The sequence below is a fragment of the Ananas comosus genome, linkage group 9 (genome assembly GCF_001540865.1).
Source record: "Ananas comosus cultivar F153 linkage group 9, ASM154086v1, whole genome shotgun sequence".
NCBI classification, from domain to species: Eukaryota; Viridiplantae; Streptophyta; class Magnoliopsida; order Poales; family Bromeliaceae; genus Ananas; species Ananas comosus.
In genome coordinates this window covers 862,640-884,463 of record NC_033629.1, presented here as the reverse complement: position 1 = coordinate 884,463, position 21,824 = coordinate 862,640, and the positions used below count along the sequence as shown (strand labels likewise).

The 21,824-nt window shown below is 37.7% G+C and overlaps 4 protein-coding genes and 1 non-coding gene across 5 annotated transcripts; 4 read left to right on the top strand and 1 right to left on the bottom strand.

Moving 5' to 3' along the window:
• TRNAE-UUC lies at positions 1,284–1,357 on the top strand. The gene has a single exon. It is a non-coding gene; the product is annotated as a tRNA-Glu (tRNA).
• On the bottom strand, positions 1,547–3,874 carry LOC109714749. Its single transcript, XM_020239449.1, has 2 exons — positions 3,629–3,874; positions 1,547–1,826 (listed from the first exon to the last, which is right to left on the bottom strand). The coding sequence occupies exons 1-2, from the start codon at positions 3,778–3,780 to the stop codon at positions 1,748–1,750; spliced, it is 231 nt and encodes a 76-aa protein (XP_020095038.1). The 5' UTR covers positions 3,781–3,874; the 3' UTR covers positions 1,547–1,747.
• Positions 4,095–8,209, top strand: LOC109714860. Its single transcript, XM_020239579.1, has 6 exons — positions 4,095–4,742; positions 5,496–5,716; positions 5,873–6,049; positions 6,310–6,465; positions 6,712–6,988; positions 7,541–8,209. Exons 1-6 carry the CDS (start codon positions 4,370–4,372, stop codon positions 7,777–7,779), a joined length of 1,443 nt encoding a protein of 480 aa, XP_020095168.1. The 5' UTR covers positions 4,095–4,369; the 3' UTR covers positions 7,780–8,209.
• Positions 13,531–17,383, top strand: LOC109715611. The gene is made up of 12 exons (XM_020240719.1): positions 13,531–13,724; positions 13,833–13,988; positions 14,101–14,170; positions 14,281–14,367; positions 14,718–14,834; positions 14,926–15,321; positions 15,440–15,846; positions 15,997–16,096; positions 16,204–16,263; positions 16,350–16,436; positions 16,697–16,825; positions 16,953–17,383. The coding sequence occupies exons 2-12, from the start codon at positions 13,876–13,878 to the stop codon at positions 17,265–17,267; spliced, it is 1,881 nt and encodes a 626-aa protein (XP_020096308.1). The 5' UTR covers positions 13,531–13,724; positions 13,833–13,875; the 3' UTR covers positions 17,268–17,383.
• On the top strand, positions 18,091–20,508 carry LOC109715613 (plastid division protein PDV2). The gene is made up of 2 exons (XM_020240720.1): positions 18,091–18,401; positions 19,587–20,508. The coding sequence occupies exons 1-2, from the start codon at positions 18,165–18,167 to the stop codon at positions 20,223–20,225; spliced, it is 876 nt and encodes a 291-aa protein (XP_020096309.1). The 5' UTR covers positions 18,091–18,164; the 3' UTR covers positions 20,226–20,508.

Below are 21,824 nucleotides of genomic sequence, written 5' to 3'. Positions count from 1 at the left end.
ATCTATTTATATTCAATTGCTGTAGTTGGAACTGGAAGAGGAAGTTCAACTGCACTACAGTAATTAAAGAGAATATTTTTAAATAAAAATAAGATTATCTTTCTAATTACTTTTTAAAATGAAAAATAATTTTCTTTTTGTATTGAAGGTAATCTCATTACCACATTTATATAAAAAGATAAAGTTTAAAAAATGCACATTTTATCCGTATACAACCACACAAATTAATTATTATCACAACACTTTCTATTACATCCAATTAAATAAGATACATATAATTATAATTGCTATATTTTTAACTATACGTATTTACAATAATATTGCATACGTTCCCTAATAAATGGTAGTGGATGGTTCTAATGACATTCAAAGATCTCTTATTAGTACTATTTTCTTTGTTTATTGGTGATTTTTTTTGTGTGCAACAGATAGATTATCTTATTTCGATTTCCTATTTCTAATCGTCCAAACCGCTATGGAAATGATGCATTAATCCGACCAACCAAAAATTGAAGCTCTACCAATTTGCGATCGATCGATCAACTTTTGTATTGTGTGAAAACATTTTGTTGTTGTAAATATGTATTAGATACGGACACACAACTGCTGCGTATACCATATGGTACGTTTGTTTAACCAAAAGTAAAAAAAAGAGTAAAGTGGTATTCAACTGAAATTGCTTATTTTCATTGGCTAGCTCCTCATCTCTTCATATTCGATTGAAATTCAAAATTTTCAAAATAAAAGCAAGAAATCTTTAATTTTTATGACACTCACTCTCTACCAAATAAATAATAATAATAATAATAATAAATCACAGCTGTATAAAAATAATTTTTATCTGAACTCTAATTCATCGAAAATCTACTTCAATTTAAACTTCAACTTCTTGAGAATTCGTGCGAAGGCGGAGTGCATGTGTCATGCATTTTGGATGGACGCATAAAATAACATCAACCAATTAGTTAATAATAATAATAATAATAACAATGAGACAGAGCCGCGTCGACTAGTGTGTTTGTACGAGTGGCTTTGCAGGGAATTTTATCCCACGCCCATACTTGCATGTTTGCTCGGGCCATGCCAAAAAGTGAAGGTGATGTTTATCGCGTTGCGGCTCGTCCACTGCAATGTCCTTTTCTCACCTGGATTTAATTTTAAATCAAAAATTTAGATTTGATTTTTAATTATTTTTGAATCTATGGTTGAATCATTGCGAATTTACGTTATAAATTATAACATAGTATGTATAAATATTGACAAATGCAACTCATATTCAAATCTCCATTGTCGTCTAGTCCGGTTAGGATACCTGGTTTTCACCCAGGCGACCCGGGTTCAAATCCCGGCAATGGAATGGAAATTTTTTTTTACTATTTTATTTATCTCAAATAATTTTTATCAAATCATTTCATAAATTTGTCACAGTACAAATGAAAATTAGTAACTGAGTAGGAGTGAAGGAGGATCCCACAAGACATGTACAAAATTTTTTCGTATAATAACAACAGAAAAGAAAAACTAGATTGTGAAGAAGGATGGGGGGGAATAAGAATAAGCTGATACAATACAATAAATATGAATCCCAGAGCACACGAATAATCTAAACTCTTCATGGCATTTCTTGAAGCATGTTACACTGGTGATTTTCCACAAAATAAACAAAAATCTTTCCTCTCTTATTCAATCAGAAAAAAGAGCTACAAAAAGATTTGTTATCTTACAATCCTAGACTAACTATGGTAGCTTAATTCTTCTCGTCCTTCGGAACGTCCTTCTTAACCGCTTGCGAATCCAACTCCTTGGGTGCCGACCGCTCCGCAGTTCTGCTCAACGTAAAAGAAGAACGAGAGAGACGAGCAGAAAACAATTGAGACATACTATCACAAAACCAATGCATGAAAGACCAAACTATTAAACATGATTAAATTAGTAAATTATCCATGAGAAGAAAGACATATTACTTATTTATTAACGAAAGATTGGAAACATCTAAACAAATGAGACAATGATGGTGGCACAGTGAACAGTGTTTTAATTTCAAATCGTATAACTCATAAAGTGATCAAATATCAAATGCAAATTCTAACTTCAAATCCAATGTTCTTGTGAACGAGCAACACACGGCAAATTCTAAGCTAATGAGTAACTTCACTCTGCTTTAATCAAACTTCAAAGAGATTATATTTAATACAGCATTCACCGTCAATGAATCCCTTCGACAACATTTTTTCTTTAAATCAGTAATAAACTCATTTTGAGTATTTCAAATAGGAAACAGGCTCGAGGCAAAATTTCCAAAGCAGCAGTTTTACCACTAAAATGCTCAAGTAGAATCACCTAAACTCTCGGAATGCAAGAAAGCTAGCTTTCCTTCAACCTATCTTACTCTCCTAGTCTCTCACCAACTTCAACTAAATTACCACATTCACATCACCGGAAAATAGAAAGAAAAAGAATCCAAATGTTTTTCTGCAAAAGGGCAACTCGATGAGCCTGTTCCCAAGATTAGAGAAACATGGCCCGAGTGAAATAGCAATAAAAGCAGCTTTTGTTACACGCACTGTTTATGCGCACGTCTTGTGTTTTGATTTGTACTTCTGAGACAGCCAAAGAGTGGGTGATTCGCATCAGCAATAAAATGAATGTGATTACTATACAGTAAATGAAATCTTCCATTAGAACCTAATCAGTCAGGTAATTAGCTAACAACTCAAGCACTAATAATTGGCAAATTTAATGCAATGAAAACTTTCTCAGCTGTGTCTCCACTTACGATTTCCTGATTTCATGAGGAATCAAAATCCCTTTCATAATGGCCTCTGGAAGCCACTAGTTTCTTTGAAACTTACAAGATTTATGTGTTTTTAACTAGAAATAAGCTACTAACTAGATAAAAAGAGGGGCTTTGGCCGAGGAAACAATAAGTGCCTTCTCTATGATTCTCTCAGCGTGCTCTGCAGACTACATTAAATTCTTGCCAAGGATCCCTTGACTACAAAGCCTGAACTCGATAAGCAGAAACGAGTAAAATATTACAATTTTTCAGCTATAGGAAATATAAAGTACCCAAATTCCCAGCTGGCTCATATAGAGGGAAATAAGCTAACAATTTTGAAAGGAAAACTACCAGTTAAGATGATGCGGACAATAAGATAAAAGAATTAATTATATCCATATGGCCTAATGCATCTAGGAAAAAATTTAACAATCTCATCCCCTGTGTAACTATTTATGTAAAGTTGTAAACGCACATTATATTTAACCAATCTCCCGCTGTCGCTAATTAAACAGTAAAAACAAAGTTTTTACACTAAGAAAAGAAAGCCCCTATCCAGATTATATGCATTAGCACAGTAAAGCAATCAATGAATGCATTTCTACAGTTTATACTGTAGAAAACGAACATAAGCTTCCAATTTGAACCCTAATATGCGAACAAAATCCAAGCTTTAAGTTCTCCAACCCACTGTCCACAAAATGGAACAAGCACTAAACACAACCCAAACTAACGCATCATGTTAATTCTTCTCCATTGCATCTAGCATAATCAAGCAAAGACCCGCTACAATAAACGGCGATCGGATTCAGAGGAGCAGGAAGGGCGAGGAGGATTATTAGGGTTTACTTAGCGGCGGATGCGGACTCCTCCTCGAGCCATTGGCGGATTTGGCGCACGTTGCGGCGGAAAATGGCGGCGGATTGCTTCACGTCGCTGCGGAGGAGGAGCACCGCCGCGCTCACCCCCACCACGGTGAGGATGAAGTTGGTGAGCGCCATCGTTTTCTCTCCCTCTCTCTGTCTCTCTCGATCTCGGAGAAACCCTAGCTCGCTTCGATTAGACGGTGCCTTGTGGAAGAAGAAGAAGAAGAAAGGAGAAAAGCATGCGAGTGTCGTCGCGTGGAGATTATGGGCTCGGCCCAAATTTTTAATTGGGCCAAACTCTGGGCCAATCCAGGTCCGGTTCATTAACATCCGTAAAAGTAACTCTTCTCTTCGTTGTGGGACCCACATCCGGACCCACTGTTTTTTTTCTCTATTATTTATTTATTTATTTATTATTATTATTTTTTAAATCACTCCCTTGATGTGGAGGTCGCATGATTCGCGTCCCTCTTTCTCTTCTCCGTTGTTTCCTTCTCGTGTAAACTCTGATACTGTACTGTACTAATATAAACCGGCGAATGGACCGGTCGCCGCGGAGGAGCGAACCGAACCGCCGAGTCGACTCCCGAACCGAACCGGGCTTCCGACAACCTCGTCGCCCCCTTCCTAAGGGGGTTACAGCGGGAGGCCCCCCGAAACCCTAGTTCCCAATTCCCCGCGCTCTCTCCCCCACACCCTAGCCGCCTCCTCCCCTCCCCGAACCATGATCAACGGCATCTCCGTCTCCGTCTCCGACGACGAGGAGGTCGCCGGGAAGATGCGCGTCCGGATCCGCCATAGGCGGAAGAAGCCCGGCCCTCGCCAGGAGCTCCTCGGCCGCGTTGTGCGGAGCGCGATGCGGTGGTGGAGCCTCCTCCTCGTCCTCCCCGTCCTCTTCCTGCTCTTCTTCGAGACCACGAAGCTCGCGCGGAGGCCCCGCGACGAACCCCGATCTATCCCCGTCGCCCTCGCGAGGGACTCGATCNTCTCGAACCCCAAGGAGGCCCCCTCGGATCCCAATGCCGCAGTGCGGAAGTCGATTGGAAACCTAAATCGGCTCGATCGCACCACCAGAGTCGTCAATGGCGTCAGAGAGCGTAAGTTTTGTTCAAATCAATCGCTTTATTCTTTAGCTTTTTCCTAAAAATTTGAGTTCGAGTTGATACTGTGGAACGCTGTGTTGTTGTAGAGACGAAGGTGATATTTTGATTTGAATTCGTCAATCCTTATCTCGGAGTTTAGGGTTTTACAATTGCAAATAGAAAAGACTTGATTTTTTTTAAAAAAAATAATGATCAAATCATACTATACAGGAGAGTTGACGTTGCTCGCTAATTGTAGTTCCCATTTAAAAAACTCCCTACTCTATTTGTGGTAGTTATATCGTAGTTGCCTTAAACTAGTTAACCAATTAGGAAGAGTAGAAACCTATTTACCTACCAGTTGGCAGAGATTCTAAGATAATATTTAATTAATTTTTTTGCTTGCAATATCTTACTTCATGAGCTTCCATGGACATACAGTGAATCGTTGTTTACTGATAAATTTTGCTCAATAATTTCTTTATTATTTTCGCTTTGATAACTCTCATATTGCATACGGGGAAGTAACATGCAGATCGCATGGAATCCTCTGTCCATTTCAATGGAGAAATTTAATTGAAGGGATAAGATTGCAATGCAAAGATAGGGCATGCAATTTAAACAATTCAGATGTTGAAATAAGGAGCCCTGCTGCAATTTACCCTCGTTCTTATTCAGGAGATTTTTACTGCTTCCGTATATTATTCGCTTTCGAGTTGGATTTTACGTCACGTATTTTGCTTACAGACTCTTTTCTGCTATTGGCAGCTTGTCTGAAAATTCGTAGTCCTAAAGAAATAGCCAGTCTGGAATTCCCTAGTTCTGCAGAACCCAAATATACTGTCAAGAATGTTGTATACAAATCAGATAATAATAATGAATCCCACGTCGAAGGCGACTCTATTCAGTCGTTGCAGAACAAAGAAGCTACAAGATTTAATTTATTTACTGGATATCAGACGCTTCGCGAACGAGAAGAAACTTTCAAGGTCCAATTTTGACCGCAGAAATTCTTCTTCATTTTCTTTTGAGAAATATGCAGTACATAGTTTTACCATCTGACATGCCTTTGTAATTTTTACTTGCTCGATTTTGCTATTGGAACTTCTACTGAGTTGTGTAATGTGCCCATACAACTGTTTCAGGTGCAGGAAACTGCTGCTGTGCATTGTGGCTTCTACAGTGAGAAGGGAGGGTTTAAAATTTCTGAGGATGACAGGAATTACATGAAAACTTGCAAAGCTGTTGTATCAACATGCGCATTTGGTGGCGGTGACGATCTTTATCAGCCTATTGGGATGACAGAGGCATCCATTTATAAGGTACCTGTTAGAGCATGTGTGAGTTATAGTTTATTCCCATGCACATTAGTGAGTGACTAATGGTGGTCGTATATAAGACACTAGCTTAAACTTTTGGTTTGCAAATGGTGTTACCATTATATTGGGCCAGCCATCACTATGGCTACTCTGGCCTCTTGCTCCTCGATTTCATCGGCAACTGTACATTCTAGCAAAACTATATGTTTTCATGTTTGATGATAATTGCGTTCTGTTTATAAATAAATCTTGCTGTTGTGCAGGTTTGCTATGTAGCATTCTGGGATGAAATCACTCGCACAGCTCAGGAAGCAGAAGGAAAACAAATTGGCGAAAATCATATGATTGGTAGATGGCGCATCGTTATTGTTAAAAATCTTCCTTTTTCAGATCAACGGTTAAATGGGAAAATACCCAAGGTAAAATGTGTTTTTCTATTTTCCATAGCACCAGTTTCATTGTCGAACACAAAGTTTATACAGTTCACTTGTCAAATGTGCTTATTATTATTTTTTTTACCAACAGGCATTGTTGAGCATGAAATCTTATTCTAGTTTGACAATTATCTATGCTGCAATAATTGTTTAACAGATTAGATTGTTCATGGCTGCAATTGATTATTAATTTTTTGTGACTTGAACTAAAAAAATGATTTCGTGCTTCAGATGTTGGGTCATCGTCTATTTCCTGAAGCAAGGTATTCAATCTGGGTGGACTCAAAATCTCAGTTCCGGAGGGATCCAATTGGTGTAATGGATGCACTTCTTTGGCGTACAAATTCTACCCTTGCTATCTCTGAGCACGGAGCACGAAGTAACCTGTATGATGAAGGGAAAGCGATTATCTCAAAGCACAAAGCAACTCCAGAAGAAGTGGAGGAGCAATTAAACCAGTATCGTAAAGATGGAATTCCTGGAAACAAAAGGTTCAACGGAAAGAAAGGTTAGCTTTTATCATATGCCTAAATGAAATAGCTCATGGCACCTCCTTTAGTTGGCAGACAAAATTAAGCCTAAAGTTATCATCTAGGTTGCTCAGTCATGTAGTCTAGTTTCATTAAGTGGTCCAATTGAAGTTTCCCTGTCTGCTTTGGAAACGAGAAATGACGAACATTCCGTCAAAGTAGTTTAATCAAGGCAATGTACCATCCAAGTCAACACCAAATTGCCCTATATAGGTATGAAGGCACTCTCATGACATGTGCACATGGAGGTTTCTAACCGCAAATTATTGTGTTCATTTATGGCTGAAAATTATCATGTTCCACCAAAGTTGGCAAATTTACATTTTCTCGGATATAAAGCTGATGGAGAGACTTGAAAGGGCCACTTAATGAAGTTTAAGCCATACGAAATGAAGTCTAGGGACCATAACAAAAATTTGCTCATAATATGGGGACCTTAATAGTGTTTTTGACTAGGAATTTTGCATGGGTATGCAAGTTCTTGATATGCTTGTTTTAACGAGGCATTAGCAACTTTTTGCCCTCTGCAGCTCTAGCCGAAGCCTCTGTGATTGTGAGGGAGCACACACCATCCACAAATCTTTTCATGTGTCTTTGGTTCAATGAGGTGGTTCGGTTCACATCTCGGGATCAGCTGAGTTTTCCGTACGTAATGCGGCGTCTAAAGATTCCCGGAGTGAACATGTTTTCGGTATGTACTCGTAAAGATCTTGTGAATAGTATGGGCCATAAACACACGGTTAAACCTCTTCTAAGACAAACTAGTTGAGGAGTACAAATTGTATCTCTTCAAGCTAATTCCCTATTCATTGCCAGGTAACTCCATTAAACAATCGATTTGTTCTTACATATAGATGATCTGTGAAGTATGTATAGTTGATGAGGGTAAATATTGTCCTTGAAATAAAATTTTAAACCCTTTTTAGTTTTAGGATGTCTCAGTAGAGTTAGTTGTTGCTGATCTGACAAAGTCAGACGCAGAGAGAATAGTTTTTGGATCTACTCGACATGTAAAACGTAGAAAATACACTTGTTATATGTTTCCCCTTTTCCCTCTCATTTTTTACTTCCTTTTTTTTTCTTCTTCTTTTTTTTTGCTGAATACAAGTTTTCTCCTCCCGGTTCGCTAGGCCAACAAACTCACCAAAGTTGGTGAAGTATCTTTTCTTTTATTAACGTAATGATATTTGACATTGCAACAACTATGATTGACAAAACAAGTTATTGAATCTAGTGATAATTTGTGCAGCTTACCTCAATGTATTATCCCTATCAATAGTGTTTAAAGAGATGAACATCTTTTCCAACTCCAAATAACTAGTAATCTAAAGAGCTTTAGACTACAGGAGCTCTAAGTTTCACTTTTTATGAATTGATCTATTAAAACTAAAGCAAGCAAAGCAAAAGACTAAAGAAGCATCACGTACTGTTGAGTTGGTTGTGGGTCATGTTATTTTATTTTATTTTTTAACCTAACTTGCTGGGATTTGATCTGTTTTGGTACCAAGTTAGGTTTAGCATTAAATGTTAGCCCTTGACAATTGAACCTTTGCTGCATCTATTTCACTAATTTTTTGTTTATTGTTTCTTTGCTGAATCTTTTGAAGTTCTCACCAGTGTCGTGTTGGCAAAGTATCTTGGTACTCGAAATCGAATTCATTAAATGCCATGATTAGAGTTTTGCTTCTCTAAGCGACAACCTCTTTGTGCTCTATTCAACTCTCTCCTAAAATCTTGTTACGAAAAAATGAATAACAATTCGTCCTTGGTTCTTATTTACTATATACACATCACACAAATGGTTGTGTTCTTGTTTTTTGTTTTTTTTTTTTTTGGGTGAAAAAGTAGTAGCTACATGAAAGCTCAGGCACCGTTTGACTCCTTGTCTAAATTCTTTTGCAAAGTTCTCTTGTCGCTTATGTTGTAGAAACTCTAAACCCAGTTCACGTACTAATTTACACTTAAAAAAATATTTTACTTCAGCTTTACGAAAAGATGATAGGAAATATAGGCTTTTTCATGCATGTTTTTGGCCGCGAATCTTAATGCTTTCTCTTTCACTTCCAATCTCTCTTTTTTCTTTTCTTTCCATCACTCACCTGTTCCTATCACTCAACTACACATGCAATCAAAAAGAAATTAAAAAGATAAAAATTAAAAAAAAAACAAAATAAAATAAAGGGTTAAAAAAAAAATATCATGCACGTATATCCCTGATACAGCAAAGTCCCTTTTGTTCCCCGGCTCGGAGAAGCGTCCCTGATTCCCGCTGACCATGTCTTGTATATTAATCCTGTGTTAATATTTAAGTTAAAATGTAATAATAGTCCCTGCACTGTTCTCATATTTTAAATTTAGTTTAATTTTTCCAGTAAAAGTTTGATACATTTTACCAACACAAACGAATTATTTTACGGCAGTAGTAAAAGTTTTTTGGCTTGAAGTTATCTTGAGTGAAAAGTAGAGGGATTTATTTGTTTTTTTTTTTTTTGTTAACTCTTTTATTTTTGAAAGTGCATGTATTGGTAATGGTGATGTGTTGATGAACTCTTTTAAAGGCAATATGGTTTTCTGGGTTAGATCTTTTATAGTCTCTATTCATCTTCCTTTTTGAACATGCTTAAAAAGGAGAGACCATTTTGTTGGTGTAATTTTTCATTTGTTAAGCTCTTAATTCTAGGACAATCCTAATTATTCTTTTTTTTTATTTCTTCGAAAAAATTAATTTATGAATAGTTTAAAACTAATTATCTTTAATCTAAAGCATTACATTTCACATATATGAAGATTAATTTAAAGCAGAAGCATTGACCTTATCCCAGGAATGCAGTCTGCCTTTGTGTGTGACTTTGGGAGGAAAGAAGGACATAGGATTCTGCTGGCTTTTGACCTTGCAATAAAGAAACACACAAAAAGGTGCAAAAGCCTATGCATGCACATATGACCTTAGATGATGGCTATTAACTAGTATCAGACAAAGTGAGTGGCTTTATTACACATGGCCCCTTTGTGAATCTCAATATGAATGACTTTTATTTAAGATAAAAATCTTACAATATATATACATATATCGCTGATATGCTAGTTTATACTGCATGTGAATCAATGGCGCGTCAATCTATTTGAAAGTTAGGGGCAGACTGTGCTAAAACACTCGAGCTTTTGGGGAAGATCGGCTTCTGGCTTTACTACAACTGCATCAATCGATATGTATGTGAGATGTTGAGTTTCGCCATACTGCAAGAATGCCAATACATCAGTGGTCTTGTCGTTCGAAAAACCAAACTCTCATAGACCACCAAATGAGGCACATTTACAGACCAATACATCAGCAACATAGAAGAAGCGTTCTATGGTATCTATAGTAGTGTTCTTTGTGTCAAAGGAAAAGAACTGCTGATCCATGCATGGGACACTGACCATATGAAAGCAGTATATACCAGCATCTCCATTATTACATGTTAACAGCTGCCAGTATATTTTCCTGTCCATTTCATTCAATCTTGTAGTTGTTGAGCTTAGGACACAGTTTTCTACAAAAGTAATTACTAGCCAGTGCAAATTAGGCTTCATTTGGTAGAACTGCCCCTTTAGTAAAGTTATGCAGATAATCACTAACTAACTACTATTTGTTTTATATCTCGAAGGCTTATTTTGACTTCTTACGTACGTCTTTTGGAGTGCAGAGAAGTTATTTTAGAAACAACACTAAATAGGAACTGTTATTGGTTGAACTAAGACTTTGTGATTTGAGTTTTAGAGACCAAACACCAGTGGGGCCCGTTTGTTTTGGTGTAAGTGGAGTGATGGAACTCAAGTTCCATCACTTCCGTTATTTGTTTTGGTGTAAGTGAAAAATATTATGTAACTCAAGTTACGTTAGAGCTCCACTTCACCTACTCTCGACTTCCGGCTCTAAAGTACCGAACTCGACTTCCACCACACTCAACCTTCTCTAAACAATTTATTAAACAGTAAAACCTAAACTCTACTTTCTTTATAATGGGTTAGAATTACCTTATTTATAATAAATTAAGATTATCTTTAAATAATAATAAAAAATTTAATTATATAATAGGTTAAATTTTATAGTGATAAATTTATTACTATATTTAGGAGATAATGGGATCCACTTACTTACATCAAAACAAACAACGGAACTCAAAAAACTAATTTTACCAGCACCAAGTTACATCAAAACAAACAGCAGAAGTGATTGAATTTAACTTTCAGTGGTACGAGTTACGTCAAAACAAACAACAGAAAAATAATCACACTTCAGGGAAACTCAAACACCACTACACTTGACTTACGTTGAATCTACAAATTCGTCAATCCAAACGCCCCCCAAAAGGTTGGTCTGATTGGTGCACTTAATCTGCAATTAAGATCTGATGAGTAATGGATAAAGATGCTCTTTAATCTGCAGTACTTGTTACATGGTAAATAGTAACAAGTACTACTGGAAGTATAGAAGCATTTTATCAACTTCATAAAATAATCCCAAAAAGCAACCCATATCTTATCTCATGGGCTACTACTCTATTCCAAAGGTGTTCTTGGGCTTGAAAAAGAATAGATTAATACTCTCAACTCACAAGGCTCCAAACTCATAGAGATGACAAGAAGAGTAGAAGACTTTTTTTTTTTTTGTTTAATTCAACCCACCCCTAATAGGGCTTGTTTAAAAAGCTAAAAGCTGAAAGCTTTTTCTCCCTCCCCTCACCAGATAATAATAAAAAAAAAAGAAAAAAATGGGGGGAAAAAAAGGGAAAAGAAGTGGGGAGGGGGGTGTTTCTGACAATTTCACTCACACTTTGTCTCTCATATTTCTACATCATTATCATTAGAGGCAAAGGTGAAAATGTATGAAGCACCCCCTCAACTACAGGCCATTTTGAAACAGAACACTAATTTTTGCACTTTTTAAATTTAAATTAGTTTGATTAGTTAAACTAAAAAGTTCTATCAAAACACAGTTATTCTATTCCATACTAGCAGTTATTTATTTCAGTTTTATTTACTAAACAGTAAGGAATCATCAATGACAAAAAAAAAATTCAGAAAATATTGATTAAACAATAAATTTTGAGGGGGGGCCATTTCAAACAATTTTAACCATAATAATTATTATAAATTCTGATTCTTTGCCAAGCATTAAGGTGCTTGGAACAGAGGACAACATTGGCATCTTTAGGCTTCTTTTGAGATTATTAGTCCAAAACAGAAGAGCCCAAATAGAATAAGGTTTCCTTGGAGCACTACCAACTACAGCCCCCCTCCCCCTTTTATACCTCACTTTCATTCCTTTTGAGGGTTTTACTCATCCCCTTCCCTTTTAGGCTTTTCTTTTTTTTTAAAAAAAAGGATTTAAACATTCTTTGGACAAACCCAGTTTGTCTTTAATGTCAAGTACCTTTTGTTTTGGGCTCTACCCATTTAACTACATATGCAAAAATTGAACACATGCTTTGGTTTTGCTTTGTAGTGCCATTTGTAGATTAATAGTAAAAAGATGCTGGTGTGCATATTCATGCTCCCTATATTGAAGAGCAAAGCATATGTTTAAAAATGTAAAGCTAGAGTGTTACATAATATTTCTGGTGAGTATGTCTGATTGGACAAGTCAGTCCTGTAAAATGTTTTAGTGTGTGTGTGTGTTTTTTTTTTTTGCATTTATTCCCCTAAAAAAAATCACAAATAGTCCTACAAAATTTATATTTACAAGATTAGTCTTATTCTTGCTATGCAAGCACCATGCGGGCGCCACATGAGCGTGTTGTGTGTGTAAGTTAAGTTGAACATGGTAAATCATATACTGTGTTTGGACACGATGAATGATTCACCATGTTTAAATGTATTATATAGATATATAAGTGTGTATGAGTGCGTGTAAATATATTGAATACGATAAATTATTCACCGTGTCCAATATGGTGAATGGTTTACCGTATTCAACTTAACCTTACCTCCCAACATGCTCACATGGCGCTCGCGTGGTGGCGCTTGCGTGGCGGGGATATGGCTAATCTTATAAATATAAATTTTGTGAGACTATTTGTGATTTTTTTTTTTTTTCCTGAGGGGGCTAAATGCCAAAAAAAAGCCCAATGTTTTATAATTAGATTCTGTTAACAAATTTGTTAAGTCTACAATGTAAATGCTAATATGATTTGTATATCCATTCCAGTAATTAACAACTTTTATTTTATTATTACTCAAAAACTTACACAAATGCAGGCATGTATGATTTTGGCTTGTGACAAACAATAAGAATTGAAGAGAAAAGGTGTATTGAACTTTGATACTCACTGTTCCCACTCAACTTTCATTAAAAAAAAGGTCTCTACTCCTTATATTTCTCTAATAAAAAAATTTTAAGATGTTTATTTAAGCAAATAACTGTGGCATTGACAAATGGACTTTTTTTTTTTTTTTAATAACTTTTTAGCCACACCCTTGTCAGTTAATTGAGTGTGGGCCTATAAAAGTCTCTTATAAGGAACATGGTGTTAGTAGTAGTTGAGCTTGTATCTTGTGTCAGCCTCATTAGACTTTTCCAAAGGACTACATATGATCCTTGAAAAAATGCACTGGTTTGTAGCTTTTTAGCTGGAAAACAATATGGAATTTAGTGGGAGCACAAGTTTCTGATGACCCATCTTTGCTTCTTGGATCTTTGAGTTTGCTCACTCTGCTCAAAAACCATTCTGGGTATGTTATGTTTCATCTCCTCTTTATGTTGATGTTTTCTTTTTCTTTACTTTTTTTTTTTTCCCTTTGTATACTTATCTAACTCTAGTTTGTTTTCTCTCTTTTTAGCACTCCTTTTTGTTTCATATAAGTAGTAAAAGGATCATTCAAAATGGAGGTTGAGTTAAGAAATGGCATTAAAATGAAGGAGATGAAAGGGCTTAAACCCCTTCCCAAAGTTATCAAGTCCATTCATGCAACTCCAAAGCACAATCGCTCAAAAAGGTGACTTTTTATTTTTTTTATTTTATTCAGGAGCTTTTTTTTTTCAGAATGTATATGTAAATATAGCTTCTTTTTTTCTTTTTTTTTATGGTTGGTTGTTTCTTGGTGACAGTGATTATGAAGAGAGAAAGATGGAAGATAATTTGGTTTCTTCTCCAAAATCCAACCAAATTCCTAAGATGGTATGATTTTGTGTTACTCTCCATTTTATGGTGGTTTATTATATGATGTAAAAATTGTTGAAATTTTTGTGTTCAATGTGTATCATATATGGTGTTTTTATGGTTTACAGGACAGTGGAACTTCTAAGGGCCAAAAATGTGAAATTAATGGGAAAATGTGGCCCGGAACCGCAGTCCAAAACTCCTTGAACCAAGAGGTATTAGAATGGATTTATTAGCCTTACGAAATTTTTAGTAATGGAAATCAAAATATCCATTGAGAAGCAATTTTGATTTTAAACTTAGGAACTTGTGGTTTTAGTTTCTTACTAATCCATTTAGGTAGATAAGAAATTATGATTAGTTCAAAGTAGCTGCATTTGATGCTTATGAGTAATGAAGCTTTCGGATATTCGACACAATTTATTAAGAAGAAATTATTATTCAGAATTGCTTTTAGTTTCAGTGTTTTTGATTGATTGGTTAAATACCTCTGTGAATCAAATATTTGGAAATTTGTTTGCAAAAACAGGAAATCATTATGGTTTCATGTGCTCCTATGTTGTAGATTTTAGAACTCGAGAAACGGTTGCAGGATCAATTGGTTCTGCGCGGCTCTCTCGAAAAAGCATTGGGACATAAGCCTTCCGCTGTTAATTTGTCAAATGATAGCCCTATGCCGAAGGTACCTTCAGAAATTTGCATTTTTTTCGTTTCTGTTTCCCGAGAAGATTCGATTTTGCTGATTATGGATTACGATTTCTATGTTGTTTCAGCCGACAAAAGAGCTGATAAGGGAGATTGCTTTACTAGAATTAGAGGTTATGCACTTGGAGCAGTATCTCTTATCACTCTACCGAAAAGCTTTCGACCAACAGGCGTCCGCATTGTCTCCGACCAGTGGAGAAATTTCAAGAAAGCCAATGAACAGCCGATCGGCGCAGCTCGAAGAAGCTTCAAAGTCCGAAATCTGTTCCAAGATTGAAAATTCAGCTGTTCAATCGAGCCATCGGCAGAAGCACTTTTCAGAAAGGGTGTTAGGTCCCGGCGTTCACCGCAGCCATTCTTCACTCTCGCAGCGCATGGTCTTTTCGGCTAGAATTTCGCCGTCGGAAGATAGCCTCGCGAGGGCTCTTCACTCCTTCCACTCTCAACCTTTATCTTTTCTCGAGGTGGTTCAGATTCCAAATCCATTCAATTTTCGCTTCCTCCTTGCGGTTTAGTTTGTTCCGAATGCATGGCTCTTTTTGCAGTCTCTTATTCTTGTTATTTCTGATCACTTATGCACAGGAAGGATATGTTGCTTCTTCGGGGGTGATAAGCTTAGCTGATTATCTTGGTACAAATATCGCCGATCACGTACCGGAGACTCCTAATAAGCTTTCCGAAGAGATGGTTAGATGCATGGCTGGGGTTTACTGTCGACTTGCCGATCCTCCGCTCGTCAATCACGGCCCCTCGTTTTCTCCTGCTTCATCCTTCTCATCGACGAGCGCGTTTTCTCCCCAATTAGTGGGAGATATGTGGAGCCCCGGATGTAAAAGAGAATCCACTCTTGATTCTCGGTTGATAAATCCCTTTCGCGTCGAGGGGTTAAAGGAATTTAGCGGACCGTACTCCACAATGGTAGAGATTCCTTTGATTTGCCGGGACCATCGAAGGCTCAAACACGTCGATGATTTGTTACATAGTTACAAGTGAGTTACTCGATTCCGGTATGAAATGCTGATCGAATGCTCTACATTTCTTAAAATTCTCATGAGAAAAACCAGTTTTGATAATCTATTCTAACTAGCATTTTTCTGATATAGTATGCTTTTTCTAATTTTGAAATGGCTTTGTTCCAGGTCCATTGTTCGCCGACTGGAAACAGTCGATCCGAGGGAGCTGAGGAACTCCGAAAAGCTTGCCTTCTGGATCAACATACACAATGCTTTGCTGATGCATGTAATGAATGATTCTTCTTTTACACTGAAATAACTTTTCAGAAGCGATTTTCTTTTTGGCGTATATTTTTGTTTTTCCAATATAAGCAAAACTTGACATTTCTGCAGGCTTATCTGGAGTATGGTATTCCACAAAACAATGCGAAAAAGACGTTGTTGCTCATGAAGGTACCTTGGAAAAGAAAGAAGAAAAGTCTAATTAACCAATCGCCGGGAAAATGACATTTGAGCTCACCAACTTCTATTTTCTTCAGGCAACAATCAATGTAGGTGGACGCTCTATAAATGCTGCGACGATACAGGATTCAATCCTAGGATGTCATACGTATTGTCCGGGACAGGTATACTAACCGATCGATTTTCTTGTTTTACCAACTACTAATTGCAAATGTTGGTGTTCTTTATTAGCATAATGACCATGCTCATTTTCATTAGAATTGACACTTTTCGGAACTTAGACCCCATTAATCATTAATCCGAGCATTGTTTTCTGCTAAACTACAGAAAAAGCTTCAAAAATAGTTTACTTGTATCACTGAAATGAAATGTTTTAGATGAGTGCTTTGAGATGAAGCTTCAGAGGTCTCTTGTATCCTTGTAGTGGCTCCGGACTTTGCTTTACTCGAAGATGAAGAACAAAGCTGGTAATGAGTGGCAAGCCTATGCTATCGACCGACCGGAACCTCTCTTGCGTTTCGCGCTGTGTTCAGGAAGCCATTCGGATCCTGCGGTATCCATCTTTCATATTTTTCTCAATCACTTTTCATCGAAAACTACGTTTTTTTGATATATTTTCAATTCAAATAACAAATCGCCGTTGAATCAATTACCATCTGTATTTTTATCTTGACATGCAGGTCAGGGTATATACATGCAGGAGATTATTCCAACAGCTCGAAGCCGCGAAAGAAGAGTTCATCCGCGCGACGGTCGGCATTTGGAAGGAGCAAAAGATCCTTCTACCGAAAATGATAGACTCGTACTCGAAGGACGTGAAACTATCGTCGCAAGGTTTAGTCGACATGGTTCAGCGATATCTACCGGAGACGCTACGGATGGCGATGCAGCGATGCCAACCGAAGAGATCGAACAAGATCATTGAGTGGGTGCCTTACAACTTAGCATTTCGGTATTTGCTCTCAAGAGACTTGGCTTTCCCTCATATAAACTGAGGGGGTGATTTTTTTTTATTTGTGTTTTGCGTCCTATGTTGGGTTCTTTTGGGTGTAGTATATAAGAGATTGAATTACCATATATATGTGCATACAGAGACTACTACTTACATTGAGAGATTTTGTACATAGAGCAAAAAAAAAAAAAAAAAAAAAAAGTTTGTGAATTTTTCGTATGAATTTCTATGATTTTAGGTGGTAGATATTGTGTTGAAATTCTGGCGCTGTGCCGCACTAGAAAGCTAAATGTTGTTTCTCGAAGAAGAGAAGTTGTTACAGAAGCGGGGACGATGATAAAAGCTAGCTATTTGGTTATGTTAAAGAGAATTATTAAAGTGGGCCAAATAAAGTAGTCCTTATAAGAACAAAGCCTTAAAAGTCGTGCATTATAACGAACGCTTTAAAAGTCGTGCTTAAAATCCAGGCCGTCCGATTAATCTGACTAGCCCAGCCCACCTACGAGATCCAATTTAAATCCGAACCCAACACAAACAGGCCTATTGGGCCCACCCGGCCCACTAACGCCTCGAACTCCGAGAAAGCAACTGGAGTCCAAAATACGGGTCACTTGAGTGGGCCCACGTATTTGTTCGTGTGGACGCGAAAGTACGTGTCGAGTTTAAACGTGTGGACGAGATACCACGAAGCGATCGTATCTTTTAGTTTTTTTCCCTTTGTAGTTACAGGACACGGCCCATTTACTGTTCTTGGGCTCACTATGTGGCCCCACGTGGCAGACTCCTAAGAGGGACACGTAAGCGTAAGGCCCAGTAAAGGCCCAAACAGTGTGTACACTAGAAAAGCAATAAACGCGCAGTTTCTCTCTCTTTCCCGTCTTCGTCGTCTTCTTCCTCCTCCTCGAGATTTTGGGGGAGCGGGAGAAATTAGGGTTTCGGCATGGAAGGGGAGGAGATAGGGTTGGTTCTAGCCCGGGCGTCGGAGCTGCGAACGAAGATCACCGATTGCATTGGACGGGGCGGAGGAGACGAGCTCCAGCGAGGACGAAGGGCGGAGGAGGATGAGGAGGAGCGAGACGGGGAAGGGGTAGAGGAAGAGGAAGAAGAAGAGGCGGAGAGCCTTCTTAGTATCCGCGATGCCCTAGAATCGTTGGAGCAGCAGCTCGCATCGTTGCAGGTCTCAATATCGTACTCCTTAATCTCTTATTTTGATTGTTGTTGTTGTTGTTGTTGTTGTTGTTTAGGGTTTAGTGGGGTTTGGTTAAAATCGCATTTGGAATTCGTTTCGATGTAAAAAAATAGTTTTTGACATGGATTGATTGCTACCTCTTGGATGCGGCCCAATTTTTTGTGGGATTTGATCGTACTATGCTACAGTGAAGTACTTTTCTAACGTTTGAATTATGGCTGCGCAAATTGTGGATCTTATTAGTTGCAGATGCTTTTTAAATGTTTCAAATTTCCAATTGTCGATATTTATGCTCTCAATTTGTTAGATAATACATCTGAAACTAAATGCTTCTGAGAACATGGTTAGAAGAAATTGTAGGGACCGCAATTTTCTAATACAAAACCAAAACTTCACTTTTTTGGTTACTCATAATTAATCTATCCATTTGTTTGGTATCTGCTAAACCTGTTTCCAAAGATCCAAAGAAATTGGTTGGTGCAATTATCTCCATTTAGTTATTTAATTCGTACCGTAATTAGTCTTACTCTTTGAACAATTTCCTCCTAGAATCCTATAACTCTCACTTCGCTAGCTGGTGCGCCGAAGTTCTTTGCGAATGGGTTCCTCGATTGTAAGGATGGAGGGGTTTGATGAGCCCTATTTGTTGGCTTAAATGGGCCAGCATCTTGCCCTGTGGCGGGAGGCCATGTGGGCCGAGTCATGTTCGAAATGGCGTGAGGCTGGGTTGGGCCGAGTCATGTTCGAAGTGGCGTGAGGCCAGGTGGGCCGAGTCACAATCGAGACCCGTGGGCGCTGTTTTTGTACGCTTTAAGTGAATTGGTTGCGTATTTCTAACAGCTCGAGCTTTTGGGATTAATGGTTAGCGCCAACGATCCGACACTATTAAGTCGTGTTGAAATTACCAAAAGAACCCATAATTATTATCAGGATGATTTTCTAAGTAATGCAATCATCCTTTCGTAAATCCTTTTCCTTCTTCACAATAAGACTTTCGTAGGTTTAATAAACTCGTTGAGGATTTTTGTAGGTTACTGTTACTCCAACGATGAGATTATTTGTATTATGTTATTATTTTAGACCAATGCTGGTAATTTACTGCAGAAATCATCATGGTTTAAGTTGTCTACAAGCAAGTACTCAATTAAGCCCGCTTCTTTATGCCGTTTGTAGGCTCTTCAACAGCAACAAAGATACGAGAGAGAATCGATCCTGAACCAGATCGACCGTAGCCGCAGGATCTTGCTAACCAAACTAAGATCATACAAAGGTCAAGACTGGGAAGTCATTCACGAGGCTGCAGCCTTTGCTGGTGAGAAAGTCGAGCACGACGAAGGCCTCATCCTCCCTCCTTATCCAACCCACCTCGCCAACTCATTTGTTTTGGATGATCTCTATCCTCCGGACTTCTCTTTTAAGTCTAAGCTCGCGAGAAATGGATCCATTTCTGAACCCATCGTACATGAAGCTAACAAGAGGAGAACGGGCGAACCAGAAAAGAACCGTAAATCGGCAGGAATAAGGTTTTTGTTTGGATGGTTCGCCAAATCAGTAATTACAGTTGTTAGTGTCTTGTCCATGCTTAAATTAGCTGGGTATAAACCAACTATGGGAAAAGGCGGCATCAAATTCGAGGCTCGAGGACTTTTCGGTAAAGCAGCTGGAGATGAGGGAGCGGATTCTCTCGAGTGCCCTCCAGGGAAAGTTCTGGTGATCGAAGATGGAAAGGCCCGCTGTCTCGTGAAGGAAAGAGTCGAGATCCCGTTCGAATCAGATGTTACGGCTCCAAATGTAAGATATGGTTTCGGATGAATGATATGTGCCAACGTAAAATGTGAGTTTTATTTCTTCTTGGGGCATAATGTAGGGGCTTCTTTTCTCGCTTCTTCCTCCACGATTTTGAGTAGCGCAGTTAATATTGTATGATATTTGGGCTAAAGTGGTCTCTCATCTTATGCTCAGGGAGTGAGTGCGTTCGCTTCTTCACTGTTTATGGGATTTTGACCTTGAGTTTTGTCACGTTTCATCTTGACTTGATAGCTTACAAGTTCATTTTCCTTGTTAGTTTGTTTAATTCGCCATTCGTTAGCATAAATCCAAGTTATATTTATCACAGTGAACTCATTGTGCAGTAAAAGATCAGTGAAAATTGCTCTAATCATTTCCTATGAAAAAGAAAAGAAAAGAAACCAAAACCAAAACAGAAAATGGTTTATTCTGTGTGCCGAATGAATCTTTTACTTTAACTCGTTTTGCCCTTTAATCTTCTATACATGAAATTATTCACAAGCTAAATCACAACACATAATGATCCTATGCTGTTTAGTTGTATTGGAGTTTCTGTGCAGGTGTTACTTATATAAACCAATTGAAAAGAAAGACCTCTGATTTCATAAAGAATCTTTCGAAAGTTTCTCATCGAAGTAGAAACAGAAGCTTTATTTCAGAGCTTCGGTTTTTGAAATTCAAAAACTTATTTCGAATCTCTGCTCGAGTGAAACTTGCGAGCTTTTTTTTTTTTTTTTTTAACTTCTCTTAATCTATAGAACTATTTCTACTATACTTACATGGTGTCCTTGATCCAACTACACTAACCACGACTAGCAACACAATAATTTCTTCGCAATTAGCACTTTATCGTGATTCAGTTCTCTGCCAAGTTAGGCTTGAGTCCAATCACGAACCGGTTCGATCGAGCTCAAGCCTGGTCTATAGCTCACTCATGTTTGATGTTTCCACAGTTCCATCAATCCCTTGCTACGTGAATGCGTCTGTAACTTCAATGAAATGAATTAACCACATCTTGGCACTATGTTTATTCAACTAATAATTAACCAACTACTTGTTGCCATGTCCACAACACACAATTAATTCTTTTGCATATATGCATCTAGAGACCAAACAATTAAACTTAAGCTCCAAAACTAGCAATAGCCACTGGAAATGGTGTTTTATATACCTCTATCTAGCTGTTCTTCCTGATACAAATTAATAAGCCATTTAAACGGCTTCTTTGCTTCAATATATTTTTTCTCTATGTATATGCATTAGAGGGTTAGCCACATACATTCATGTTCCAAAGGTTAAACATTTGGAGTGTTTTCAGAGATGTTTCCTCTGTTCAATAATTAAACAGGCATGAGTCCTCACCAACAATATTTATGGCTAGCAACACTATAGATGGTGATGGAGAAAAAAATATCTTTTTCTAACGACTTAAGATTTTGACAATCGAAGTAACATATTATTGGATGGTATTGACGGTCTAGTATTCAATGCACCTATCCGCCATTAATTTTTATGAATTTTTTGGATGCTTCGAACAAGTAAATCCACCTGCTCTCTGGATGCAGTTTTATTAATCAAATCTAAAGTTCTCCATCCTAGATTATCGGAAGAACATGCCACTTT

What these genes read in the sequence shown, in the direction of transcription:
- LOC109715611 (XM_020240719.1), top strand. Translation starts at nt 13,876, where the DNA reads ATGGAGGTTGAGTTAAGAAATGGCATTAAAATGAAGGAGATGAAAGGG. An exon ending in GATTTGTTACATAGTTACAA is followed by an intron (nt 15,847 to 15,996) that starts GTGAGTTACTCG and finishes GCTTTGTTCCAG; the next exon opens with GTCCATTGTTCGCCGACTGG. An exon ending in ACAATGCTTTGCTGATGCAT is followed by an intron (nt 16,097 to 16,203) that starts GTAATGAATGAT and finishes ACATTTCTGCAG; the next exon opens with GCTTATCTGGAGTATGGTAT.
- LOC109715613 (XM_020240720.1), top strand. Translation starts at nt 18,165, where the DNA reads ATGGAAGGGGAGGAGATAGGGTTGGTTCTAGCCCGGGCGTCGGAGCTG. An exon ending in AGCAGCTCGCATCGTTGCAG is followed by an intron (nt 18,402 to 19,586) that starts GTCTCAATATCG and finishes TGCCGTTTGTAG; the next exon opens with GCTCTTCAACAGCAACAAAG.
- LOC109714749 (XM_020239449.1), bottom strand. Translation starts at nt 3,780, where the DNA reads ATGGCGCTCACCAACTTCATCCTCACCGTGGTGGGGGTGAGCGCGGCG. An exon ending in GAGTCCGCATCCGCCGCTAA is followed by an intron (nt 1,827 to 3,628) that starts GTAAACCCTAAT and finishes TACGTTGAGCAG; the next exon opens with AACTGCGGAGCGGTCGGCAC.